Source organism: Lentinula edodes, assembly GCF_021015755.1.
Source record: "Lentinula edodes strain Le(Bin) 0899 ss11 chromosome Unknown C8R40scaffold_2, whole genome shotgun sequence".
Lineage (NCBI taxonomy): Eukaryota > Fungi > Basidiomycota > Agaricomycetes > Agaricales > Omphalotaceae > Lentinula > Lentinula edodes.
In genome coordinates, this window is record NW_025764308.1 from 902,308 (window position 1) to 914,330 (window position 12,023).

At 44.2% G+C, this 12,023-nt stretch overlaps 4 protein-coding genes across 4 annotated transcripts; 1 reads left to right on the forward strand and 3 right to left on the reverse strand.

Moving 5' to 3' along the window:
- Positions 1-39: 39 nt before the first annotated feature.
- C8R40DRAFT_1032863 (trimeric LpxA-like protein) lies at positions 40-623 on the reverse strand (the record flags this gene model as incomplete). Its single annotated transcript, XM_046223290.1, has 2 exons — positions 40-382; positions 433-623. The coding sequence occupies 2 exons, from the start codon at positions 621-623 to the stop codon at positions 40-42; spliced, it is 534 nt and encodes a 177-aa protein (XP_046091502.1).
- Positions 624-861: 238 nt separating this feature from the next.
- C8R40DRAFT_1032961 (40S ribosomal protein S27) lies at positions 862-1,195 on the forward strand (the record flags this gene model as incomplete). Its single annotated transcript, XM_046223300.1, has 2 exons — positions 862-973; positions 1,029-1,195. Coding segments are annotated over 2 exons (279 nt in total), but the record flags the coding sequence as incomplete, so codon positions are not given.
- A 1,017-nt stretch (positions 1,196-2,212) lies between these two features.
- C8R40DRAFT_1080094 (uncharacterized protein) lies at positions 2,213-3,158 on the reverse strand. The gene has a single exon (XM_046227074.1). It carries the CDS (start codon positions 3,041-3,043, stop codon positions 2,645-2,647), a length of 399 nt encoding a protein of 132 aa, XP_046091504.1. The 5' UTR covers positions 3,044-3,158; the 3' UTR covers positions 2,213-2,644.
- Positions 3,159-4,715: 1,557 nt separating this feature from the next.
- Positions 4,716-7,247, reverse strand: C8R40DRAFT_1158004 (stomatin family protein; the record flags this gene model as incomplete). The annotated part of the gene is made up of 9 exons (XM_046229689.1): positions 4,716-4,819; positions 4,844-5,079; positions 5,131-5,195; positions 5,245-5,367; positions 5,424-5,489; positions 5,557-5,766; positions 5,887-6,004; positions 6,058-6,131; positions 7,200-7,247. 9 exons carry the CDS (start codon positions 7,245-7,247, stop codon positions 4,716-4,718), a joined length of 1,044 nt encoding a protein of 347 aa, XP_046091505.1.
- Positions 7,248-12,023: the final 4,776 nt, after the last annotated feature.

A 12,023-nucleotide genomic window follows, 5' to 3' on the forward strand; every position in this document is an offset into this window, starting at 1 on the left:
CAGGACAAGAAACGAGAGTAATGCTTGGCAGTAAACATTCTACGTTCCGTCACCTCTCCTGAGTCGATTAAACTTAGGCAACATCTCTCTCAAGTATTCCGCATGCTTTCTCCTCAGGTCCGCTTCTTGTATCTTTCCCTTCCCAGTCCAAGTGCGACGTTCTGCGGATGGTCCATAGACGACAGTGTAATCAGATAGAGTATCATCATCCGCAGGTGCAAGTACACAGTTGGCACCAATAACGCAGAATGAAGATATCCGTACAGTATGGTGGACACGAGAACGCGTAGAAAACGTGTTAAAGAAACCTATAGACGGTGCTTCTATTCTGCATCCTATTTCAAAGAGATTGTCGTCGCCGATACGCATAACTTCCTTCCGCCTGTCATAATACTTTGAATTATAGTATGAAAGCAGTGAGCTTGCACGCACCTATTGACGATAATCGCGCTTTCTTCAATAATACAGCCAGAACCGATAACGATGGGCCCTGCGACTGCGAATATGGTCGCTTTCGGATGGACAATGGTACCAGAGCCTATCGTAATGTCGCCTTTGAGTTCTACATCCTGACACACGATTGCTTTGGAGTGAATTGTAAACTTGTCGCGTATTGGCGCCATAAGGCGCAGAGGGACATGAAAGAAGGCTCGCCGGATAACCGGCTCCGAAAGGAAATGACTTTCTGCTGACCTCATCGAGCTATATAGCAGGACTCCCACGCTAGCTGTTCCATCTTCACTGCGCTCACTGCGTCTACGCTAAAATTTGAACCACCTGTCTTCGTGGAACCATCCTAAAATATGGTAGGTATTGTTCCTCCTACGGACTTAAGTATTAATTGTGCTCAGATCGATTTAGACTCTCGCTGTCGACTTGCTCAACCCTTCGCCTGAATATGAAAAAAAGCAGCACAAGCTGAAGAGGCTGGTGCAGTCACCCAATTCGTATTTCATGGATGTCAAGTGTCCTGGTATACCAAATCATGCCTCTACACTGGCTTACATGGCTAATTCATGCGAATACAGGATGCTTTGCCATTACCACAGTGTTCTCCCATGCTCAGACTGTCGTTATCTGCGGTTCTTGCGCATCAATCCTTTGTCAACCCACAGGTGGTAAGGCAAGATTGACAGAAGGTGCGCTCTTCTTCCGTTTGTCGTATTTTGTATCTTGTCTCATGGTACACCTCTAGGATGCTCATTCCGCAAGAAGAACTAATTACAGGTCCTTCCACTCTACTCTAGGATCCCATCCGGCATCCATGGCTGGGCTATGCTTGGCCCTTCTCACAGAATGGGCGGCTGCTCTTTCTTGGATGCAGCTCTCAGCTCTGCAAACATTGCTGACGTGCACCTTGGTTTCCGATCCCTTTGCTTCCCATTTACATCCATTTCTCATGTGTACTCTACATATGCATATGTGATTTACTCTCTCGAAAATTATGCAATCGTAAATCATTATATGGATTCCATCGCCCATTCTCCATCTTAATTTGTGTCGGCTCTGATAATGGGTCACTCATTTGGACCGAATATTTACTCTGCGGCACATGATTCCGACTACGAGGTGTATAGTTTGGCCCCAAGTGCGCCGTTCCATTGGATATTACTCTGCATGATTCTTAGGTTTTAGTTACAAACAGCAGGAATTAGATACTGCTCTTCTGCTTCAAAATGTTTGTGCATACTTCGAAATCAACTGAGTCGGAATCAGATGGGTTACATAGCTATTGGCTACATTCCGGCGAGACATTTGGGATCTTGGCGTGCTTGGTGTGAGTGTTCAGTAACATTACTCATATATACTCGATGAGTTAATAGTCAATCTTTCTCAATCTGCGCCTCTGAGTTTTCTGCTCCTGTTTCGGGTCGGGGGCATGGCCTAACTTCTCAATAACCTCTTCCCATAAGAAATCCCACCGTGCGTTAAACCACGTTGTCTACCATGAACAAAATAAGGCAATGACTTGTCAGTAGAGCGAGCAAGATGAGCTTTTGTTATTCAACTCACGAATGTTTGTTCGCTTGGTACCTTTCTCCTAAGCCATACTCCAGGAGAACCAAAGTCCACAATTGCAAAGTGCTCTAGGCATATGGCATCTCTTTGTTTCTTGCAATGTCGACGAGAACGTTATCTGGATCAAAATCACTGGAGCGTGTAGGTTCATAACAACCTACTATGTGGTATGAGAAAAAGAAAGCAAGCTTACGCATGGACAACACCCTTTTCTTGGATCCACCGGTATATCAGGTCCTGGACCTGTTCCCGAAGGTCTTGTACAACCGCCCGTTTTTGATCGACTGGGGCGGTATTCCACTCTTCGACATCATGTAATGGTTTCCCGGGTTGCTTATGCATAACGATAACACCGACCGTATCCTGAGCCTCAGCTGTTATCCGACCCGCCTCAATGAGAAGTCCAAAATGGTTCAATGCCCAGACTTCACATGCTGCTCTAGCTTCCAACCGATGATTGATTAGTTTTGCAATCACAGTCTGTTTTGGATAGGTTCGAACGTTTTCGCCACTGCCAGCCGTGTAGTCAGTCTGTAGTGTAAAGATTCCTTTGTTGTTCGACCCTTTCTCTGAGAAGGACACCCGTTCAATTAGTTTACTGGTCAAATCTTTTCCTGTAAGGTAGTTATAAGTGCACAGCTGTGTGTGGGGGCTGAAAAAAAATCAATCGGTTACCGAAAACGGGTTGACCATATCCTTTGCACCATTCCCAGCGGCGTGTCGGACTGTAGTCGATCCAAAAGACCTTTTTAAATTGATCAATTGAATCGCAAGTCTTCAACCTCCGGTTAAAACTTGCCTCAAGTTGTTTGAACCACTTCTCGTCATCCCTTTTTTTCACAAAGTGGACCTCAGATGATGTTAGACTTCGGACTGAGGGGTTCGTTTTGGTGGAAACCTGAATTCCAAAGTCGCGCTTCCGGGAGACTATTGATCGGCCCTGGGGTATACTGGCAGCAGTACTCAACGTACGCAAAAAGCAAGTGCCAATAACAAGTTGCAGGAGGATGTCGCGGAAAATCATTGGGGTGGCGATGGGATGAGTGTAAGCACAAGCGCGATGGAGAAGAGAAGGCTTCCAAGGGGGCGTTCAAGAAAGTTCAAGGAGGATTTGCTCTGGCAGACGGACTACCACCATGCTGGAAACCCAGAGACTACTTTAATAACACCCCGAGAGAAGTCTATGGACGACTCATACAATGTCGCACTCGACATGCCTTCCTCGGCGAATACTACGCCAAATTCGTACCAACAGAATCAATTCAGTGCCCTTGCGGCGCTCGTACACAAACTCGAGATCACATCATCCAAACTTGCGAAATATATGATGACTATCGAGACCTTCTATGGGATGTGTCGGATGACCTCGATATGGGGGAAATACTGGGAACCGAAGAAGGAATCGAAGCACTAGCAGAATTCATTGAAAAAAGCGGAGCATTTAAGAAGACAGGACAGCTAACACCGGAAATCAGGGAGCCAAGGCCGGAAGATGCAATGGTTGAAGAAGGAAACGAGGAAGACTGGGAGGAGGATGGTAGGATTGCCGAGGAGGCAAGCGACGACGAAGACTAATAGGCGTAATCATACGCTGCAGGCGACAATATCAAAACCACGGACTCATCAGTTTACATATTGGCTCTATGTTCCCCATCTTTCTCTCTATGACTCCATGTTCTCTATACCCATTTCCATCTCCAGTTTCTTATACTCACTTCTTCAGCCACTCATATCTGTTGTCCAAACTTTTGATCACTGCATTTACCTATACTCACATACAAAGATACTACAACCGTTACGATGCAACAACCAACAAACACAGTATACATACATACCTAACCACTATACGATACTCGGTGTTACTAGTACATAGTTTCCCCCGCTCTTGGCTCCGAAATGGTGGCCTGCGGCGGTTAAATCAACTCTCTCTCTCTCTCTCAAGAAAGTTCAAGTTACGTGAAGAGCAAAAAAAGTCTCCGGCCAGCGGAGTCACCTTGCTTGCAAGGTCTATTGCACTCTGGAATTTAAGTCCTTTTGTACAGGCACATTTTGGTCATGCTTGGCCTCAAGCTTATGTCAAACGTCTGGGCTCGCTTTGCGACGCGCACAAGGTACAGGCAAAAAATAATTTCATTTGCTCAAAATGAACAAAAACGGAAGCTGGTACGCGAGTGATTTGCCGAGCCCTGACATGGTCATGCGGGGTGATGCGGGGTAGTGCGGGGCTGTACGGGGTGATGCATGGTTCAAGAACTTTGCCCTACTTCCTACTTCGCCTCTGCCAAGTCTCTACAGATCTCTATATAGTCTTGCTCATCATTAGAGTAAGCCAACTACCTCCTTGTTCAAGTTCAGATGCTACCATTTGGGTGGCAAAATTTGAGGCCTTCTTGAGCCGTTATTTGCTTGCCACTAAACAAAAAAACTTGCGCAGTCACAAAGGTTCCAGCGCTCGGCAAATTGCTCGCGTACCTTTTCGCTTTTATTTGATTTTCCTTTCGCTTCAGGCTCAACTGACATTATTTTCCGGACGCTGTACTACGCTGTAATTGTTGTGATTTCTCTCTTCCAGATTGCCATCTTGTTGCATCGGAAAAACTCTTACTTATGTAGTGGAAGCAATGCACGGGTATGATTGATTTCCTAAGTACAGTTGTGAGTAGGGTAGGGATAGGATCCAGATCCTTAGTACTATATCAGGAAGGCATTAAATGAGTCCCACTGTCTGTTGTACGAGGCGCGGATATCTTGTCTCCTGACGTGGCTTTCGTCTTTTCAACATAATCGATAAAATATGCTCCTGGAACACCGCCACCATTCGTACTGCCCAAAGCATTTGACCCGAGGATTGACGAATCACCGAAAAAATATGTCGAGGTCCCAGAGCCTTTTGCAATAGCCTTCAATTGCTCGAGTCGCCGAAGCTCAACTAACGCGTCGAGAGCTCGACGTTGGTCACTCGATTGAACGTGAGCTTCATCTACAGCACCGGAAATAGAAAGAGCGAGCTTGGACACTTGTTCCGCGAGAGCAGAGGCTTCCATTATGGATTGTTGCTGTCTTTTGGGTGACGATTGACAGGGAAAAGGAAAAGAGAGGTGACTAATTTACCTGGCTTCAGCTTCTCGCACGACGGTCTTGTACTTTGCATCGGCTTCATTTGATTTAGCTTCCAGCTGTGCATTGTGAGTTGGGGTAATTGTGAAGACATTAATTTGAGCGTACATGGCCTTCACTCTCGAGTATGACTCTTTGTTTCTGTCCTTCAGCAATGTTGATTTGTGCCTGTGTGTCGAGGAGCTGTTTCCGCCTGTTCCTTTCTGCCTCCATTTGTAACTCGAGTTGGCGCTGGTTAGTAGTCAGTCTTGTATATCAGCGTCTAGTCGCGTACAAGCAACACAGACCTCGACTTCTCGATTAGCAGGCTGAAAAGATTGTACTTCGAATCTGGTACAATGAACACCCCAATTCTGGTAAGTAGCCAATGTCAGTTTTCTAACATAAACATCTCACGATTAAGTATATTGGAAGACTTACAGCAATCGTGTTTCCAATGACAGAATTAAGTTGTTCGTTCAACCCGTTACGATCGCTGATGACTTGATCATAGCTGAACCAACCCAGTACTGCTCGCATCGCCGATGTTCCAGTGTTTTTAATATTTGCCTGAACGTCGCTCACACTGAAGCATGCTCTGTACCCATCCACTATGCGGAAGAATAGCGAGCCGGAACAAATCACTGGAACCTGTCATTACGATTAGATACAGAGATGAAGTGATGAGGTTTGCGCTTGCATTATCCGACGTATAACCCGGCAACTGAACATAAAGATTCAATAAAATACTCGGAAACAACGAAGGTAAACGGGACGTGCATTGGGGATGGAAATTGAGGATTCCCGAAGATCCACAACTTGTACTGTGTGATATACAGGGATTTTCAGGTTGATTCCAGGAGGCAATCTTACGGGATTACGACCGAAACTGAACAGGTCTGTGTCAGCATAGATTCTAGTATCATGAATATGAGTGCATACCTTAAGCGCCATCCTTCGTATCCTTGTTGTATAACGGTCACTATCGTTCGCGCACCAGTGGGACGACGCACTCCCTGTCTGGTTGCTCGAAGTACATTGCGAGTCCCAGAGGCTAAAAGAGACATTATGTAGAAGAGCCAGTATCGCCAAATCCACTGCTCTTATATGAGAATCGGTAGCAGGTACGAGTCATCAGTGGCTCGAGTTGAATACTTCTGCCGAGCAGACGCGTCAACCTGCGTCAACAATGAATGACACCCATTCTACGAGCTTGACGTACAGTTTTCCACTCTCCAACGTTCTTTGAGAAGATTTCTAGTGTGTGTTCTACTATGTATGAGATGGCAGACGGAAGAAACAGATAAAACGGAAGAATGATAAAATAGAAGTATTTGATTTAATTCGAATTCGGCGTTAATCATATGTCCTGCCAGTTTCCCCACGTTTCCCTAAGGAAGTGCACTCACCCGAGCCTGTCATCCGGACGTGACTTTACCGTCTATACTCAGAGAGAAGTCACCTTCCAGGGCTAGAAAAGAGTCTGTCCGTCTCATTGGTATGGTGGCTGACCGGACGCAAAGTGTATTCACCGATTGATTGATACCCAGATAGATAGCGCAGTATCTATCCACATCTGCAAAACCTGGGTAATGTTCGCCAGCTCTTGGGAGCATTTCCCAGCATTTCCCAGCATTCCCAGCCCCTAAAGCAGTGAAAGAAAGGGTACTGACTGGAGAGCACTGGAGAGCACTGGGAAGTGCTGGGAAAAGCTTCAAAAATTTTGAACTCTTTTAACGTAATTCACCCAACTATTCCACAGCTGGGAACAAAATACTTTCAAAAGTGCAATCATTGCGTTATCAGATCCATATTGGGTAATATTTACAAATATCGGGATGATTACGTATTTACTGTCCTGGTTATATCTGCACCTACTATCCCGATCCCGCACCCGCTATCCCGCTATCCCGCTATCCCGCTATCCCGCTATCCCGCTATCCCGCACCCGCTATCCCGCACCCGCTATCCCGCACCCACTATCCCGATCCCGCACCCGCTATTCTGCTATCCTGCTCCTGCTATCCCACTATCCCGCTATCCCACTACCCTGCCATCCCCACCATACCCGCTATTCATCTCACCAGGCCTGTCGCCAGACGACGCCTGCCTGCCACTGTATGCATCCACATAACTACTAGGCTGATAACAAGATATCGACAAATATTGGTGAAAGTCTTGCAAAAGGGGCACATATAAACAAATTTCTATAGGGAATCCGGTTTATTAGTCTGTGAAAGGGCGATTATTAGTTGTTGGTTACCTTCCAAGGTTATGAAAGGTCGATATGATCTGTTTGAGTCTTCCCTCTCTCCAAATTTGCCTCCAAACTGAAGCATTTTGTTAGCATCAAATTATCAACATCTTCGAAACCAACCTGAAACTAAAAGCCCAAGATCTCATATTCACGTTAAACTTAGAAGCATGATAAGGCTCCCTGAGCATGTTTATAATCATATCACTGTATAGCTTGTGGTACTCGAGGTTTGAGGCTGTAGTAAAATCGATATTCTTGGCTTTTGGACCATCTTCGTACTTGGAGATACAATATCGTATCTGTAATATCAATAGTGAATCAAAAGTTGAGGCGACTATAGGCAGAGTCAACTCAACAAGCATAGAAGCTAAAACAATTGCTCCATGAGGAACCTCCGCCTTGAAATCATCTGGAAAGGTTTTCGCTAATGCTTTGTTACTTGTATAAAACAAAACCTTCACGACTTCTTTGAGACATGGATGTGCAAAATTATTAACCCGTCCCTAGTAATTTTGAAATCAGGTATCACTTGAGACAAATATTGAGAAATTTTACGTTGGCATCCCGTCCATCTTGCAAGAAAAAACTTTTCTCCAAAAGCTTGTTCACATAAGCTACAGTTAAATTGTTAAGTTGAGAGGCATTGAAACCAGTAGTTGGCTCTTGTTCTTTCGGCAATAGTAAACCATAGTGGCTAACCACCATAGGTTCCGCAAGTCTCTTCAGAGTATTTCTGAAACTACTCTGGCTTTTGTACAGCTAGGCGGTAGTCAATAAACTTGAGATGAAGATCAACGAGAAGACTTGCAAAAGTAATTATATCTTCGCGGTGCTCTTTGATGTAACCTGAAATACAAAGGATCAAAATTATGGAAAACCGACAAAGAAGTTTACAATAACTCACCTGCTTCAACATGAACACCCTTTTCTCCTCTTTCCTCTATTGATCGGTCTAGACAATTAGCAAGTAGTGTTTCATGATTCTCCATCGTCAAAAAAGGTCCTTGAAGAACCATAGTTCTATGCATAAATAATTGTGAGCCTGCAATTACTTTTTTCACTTGTGGCGTATAGAAAGAGAGTTTTGTTGGATCTTTTGTAGAATTAGACCTGCGTCCTAGACAAGATAGCCCATTCAGCATAAAGGTCAAAAACCTGGATAAACATACCTTTAGAAGCCTTTGAAGTGTTTGAACTATCCTGGTCTATTTTGTCCAGCCAAAATTATTTCCAGATTGAAAATAATTGATATAATAGAAACAAACCTTTTGATGATGAAGGAACAGCCAAAATAGGTGAAACAGGATGAGCTGGCAGATGAGATACTAGACGAGAAGGAGATACTGGACGAGAAGCTTGACGAGAAAGTGGACGAGATACAGAACGAGATACTGGACGAGATACTGGGCGTGAAACTGGGCGAGAAGCTGGGCGTGAAACTGGGTGTGAAGCTGGGCGTGAAACTGGGCGTGAAACTGGGCGAGAAGCTGGGCGAGAAGCTATACGCGATACTGGTCGCGAAATAGATCCTAATACTGTGTAAGTTACTTGTCGTCAACCTGGTTGAGAATAGAGTGCAAACTTTTATGAGCGTTGAATTCAGATTGGGGTACTGTAGAAGCATAGCCTATAGTAGGAAACATCAGAATACAAACTCAAAAAGAGCAAAACTACCTGCGTTTATATTCCCGAGATGTTAGAGTGACATCTTCTCCGTTATTATCGGCATCCTCATCCTCAGCGTCTGCGTTCTCATCATCCTCATCATCTGCATAACGATCATGTTCAAACTCAGCCAGTTCTTCGTTAATAAAGTCCTCTTCTGTAGTAGGAACATGGCTTTTTGAGTGAATCTTAAGAATTGCAGGGTTTGGAGGCTTCGGAAGATTTCGCTTTCTCTTCTTGAGGACTTCGGTTTCTCCCTCCACCTAGAGTTTATATTAGATAATTGGTTTAGACAGGCTAAAGCAAAAACGTACAACAGGTTCTGGCACCTTTTGGGTATCTGAGTGGGGGCTGTAAGCTTTCGTACTCAAAAATCAAAAAGAAACACATTCCTTTAGTCGCTCTTGAACCTGTTCCCTCTGAATGGAAACTTATTTGAGATTGTTCTTGACTTGGTATGTTGTCCACCGAAGAACTAGCATAGCCGACTTCTTTGTGGACCCCAACCAGAGCTTCCATATTCACACCATCTGCATGAGGAAAGGTGGAACCATCCCGCCGATATTCGTATCCACCTCCGTATCCACCTCCGTATCCACTTCTGTATCCACTTCCGTATCCCCCTCCGTATCCCCCTCCATATTCGCCTCTGTATCCACCTCCATATTCACCTCCGTATCTACCTCCATATCCACCAGTATATCCCCCTCTATATCCTCCCCCATCTACTCCCGGATAACCTTCTCCATAGCCTTGTACACCAGAAAGACTTCTTCCGAAGCTCATATTATGTCCAGCAATATATCCACCGTCATCAACCTTATCGCTTCTCCCTCCCTGACCATAGCTGTTTTCGTAGCCTCTATTATAGTCTCCAGAATACGCTCCATAGTTTCTGCCATGGCCCCCTCCATAACCGTCAAGATTTGCGTTACCACTACCAAAACCCACTACGGGGCCTGGTTGTGAGCCATAGTAATGGCTTCCACCGCTAGAAGCTGTAGATCCTCGTCCCATGTTACCGTTATAGTCAAAATCTCCTACATCATTTCCAGTGCGTATATCTTCGGGAAGTCTAAGGATCTGACTGTGATTGATGCTTGTAGCTCTTTCATTCAACTGTGAGTCAACGTTGAAAGAGTCACCTCCTTGTCCTAAGTAAACAAAATGACCGGTGCTTGATCTTTGAGTAATTTGCTTACCCACGACAAAGGAAGTATGAGCTTGACTTTGATTCTATATCGAAATCAGTATAGTAAGCTATGGTTTTCTTTCTGAAATTGGTATATTTCTACCGTATTGTGTTGTTCTCGAGCAATAACTTCGGCAATAGGTACTTTGGATGGTAGTGGAACTTGACGACTAGACAAAGGAGCAGGCGGAGGATAACCAGATGTTGGAGAAACCAAAGGCAGCATATTTGGAACAGAGGAAGAGGAAGAAGAGGCTGACGGTATTTCGTTCATTTTTTTTTGGCCCTTAGTTTGAGTGCTAGCCTTCTTGTTTCTTCCTCGTTTCTAGGAGAAGAAATATTAGCTTTTAAAGAGAAATTCATTATAGTTATCTAAACAAACTGGTTTTTCCGGTGGAGGTGCCATAGGATTGGTTACAGCGTCCTCGGGAAAAATAGTATTGGCCCCTTGAAGAGATAATCGTTGAGAAAGGAACATTTTATCAGCTGTTTCCAGCATTTGATTTGCATGCCCCCCCTTCCCTTTGTTTGTGCGGCTGCTCGACCTCTGGATATAGTAAGAATCTAAAAAAACAATTACAAGAAACCATTTTCACCTCTGTTTGAAAATGTTCAAAAATGGAAAATAAATCAATACAAAAACATACGAGGCAAAGGGGGGCCTGCGTTACTGTCAGGTCTCTTACTCATAAGCAAATAATTGAGCCACAAGGAAATGCAAAGACCAGTAAGAAGATGGGTCGCAAAGCGGAAAAATGGTAGGTCCACAAAGGTAACGTGCTTTTTGGGACCCACTGTTTCTTTCCCAAGGCCGGATCTTCTCGAAATGCCGCCTTTTATGCCCAGAAAAATGTTCGACACAACTGCCTCTGACTTTCAGATCCACAAGTACAAAATAACTCTCCTATTGTAGAATAAGAACAAAATTTCTTCCAAAATACTGTGATTGATCCCGCCTCATTTTCTTCAATCCAATACGAGACCTCCTGTAGCACCTCCAAAGCGATAAACTCTAACTCCTAAAAAGCTTGTTAGAATGGGAAGCAAACAAAGGGCAGAAATAGACAACCTTCGTCAAAGTAGCAAATTTCGGTGTTTTGATCTTTGCCACCATCAGTAGTAGGTGGGTGAGGTTCGACCTCGTCTTCCCAGGGCTCACATATATCATCCTCATCATCGTAGGTATCGTTGTAATCTAGCTCCATGGAGGGAGGAGTGTTAGGAGTTGCAGGGCAAGCTCCAACTGAGTTATCTAGCGAAAGTAACATCTGATAATGTGTACGCAGATAGACGAATGACTCTTACCACATCCTTGGATCTTATTCAAGATTCCTTCCATTCGAACAGCGTTTTGTCTGGCCTCAGAGCTTTCCATTTGAATTTTACTTAGTCGACAAAAATGCAATTCCATTATAAGTTTAGTAATTGCAATTTTCTGATCTAGTGCCGCTTGCTCAGCTGAACAAAGAGCTTGTTGAGCGTTGGCTATTCTGAGAAGATAATTAGCTTCTTTTTCTGTCTTCAGAAATGACAATAAGCCACAAATTTTGCCCACAAATGAAACTCTTACTAATGATTCGTATGTTTCTCCTTCGCCATTGACCCAGGGATGATATGAAGATAGAGAAGAGGAATCTGGAGGAATTTCTACTTGAGAATTGTCAATAATTAACAAGATTAAAGAGATACTGTTGCACCTTTGTTGCTCATTTCTCGAACGAGGATGGAAGATGAGAGAAGATACTGAAATGGTTTAAGACAATAGGTACAAATAAAACAATTTGTCATTAGGTA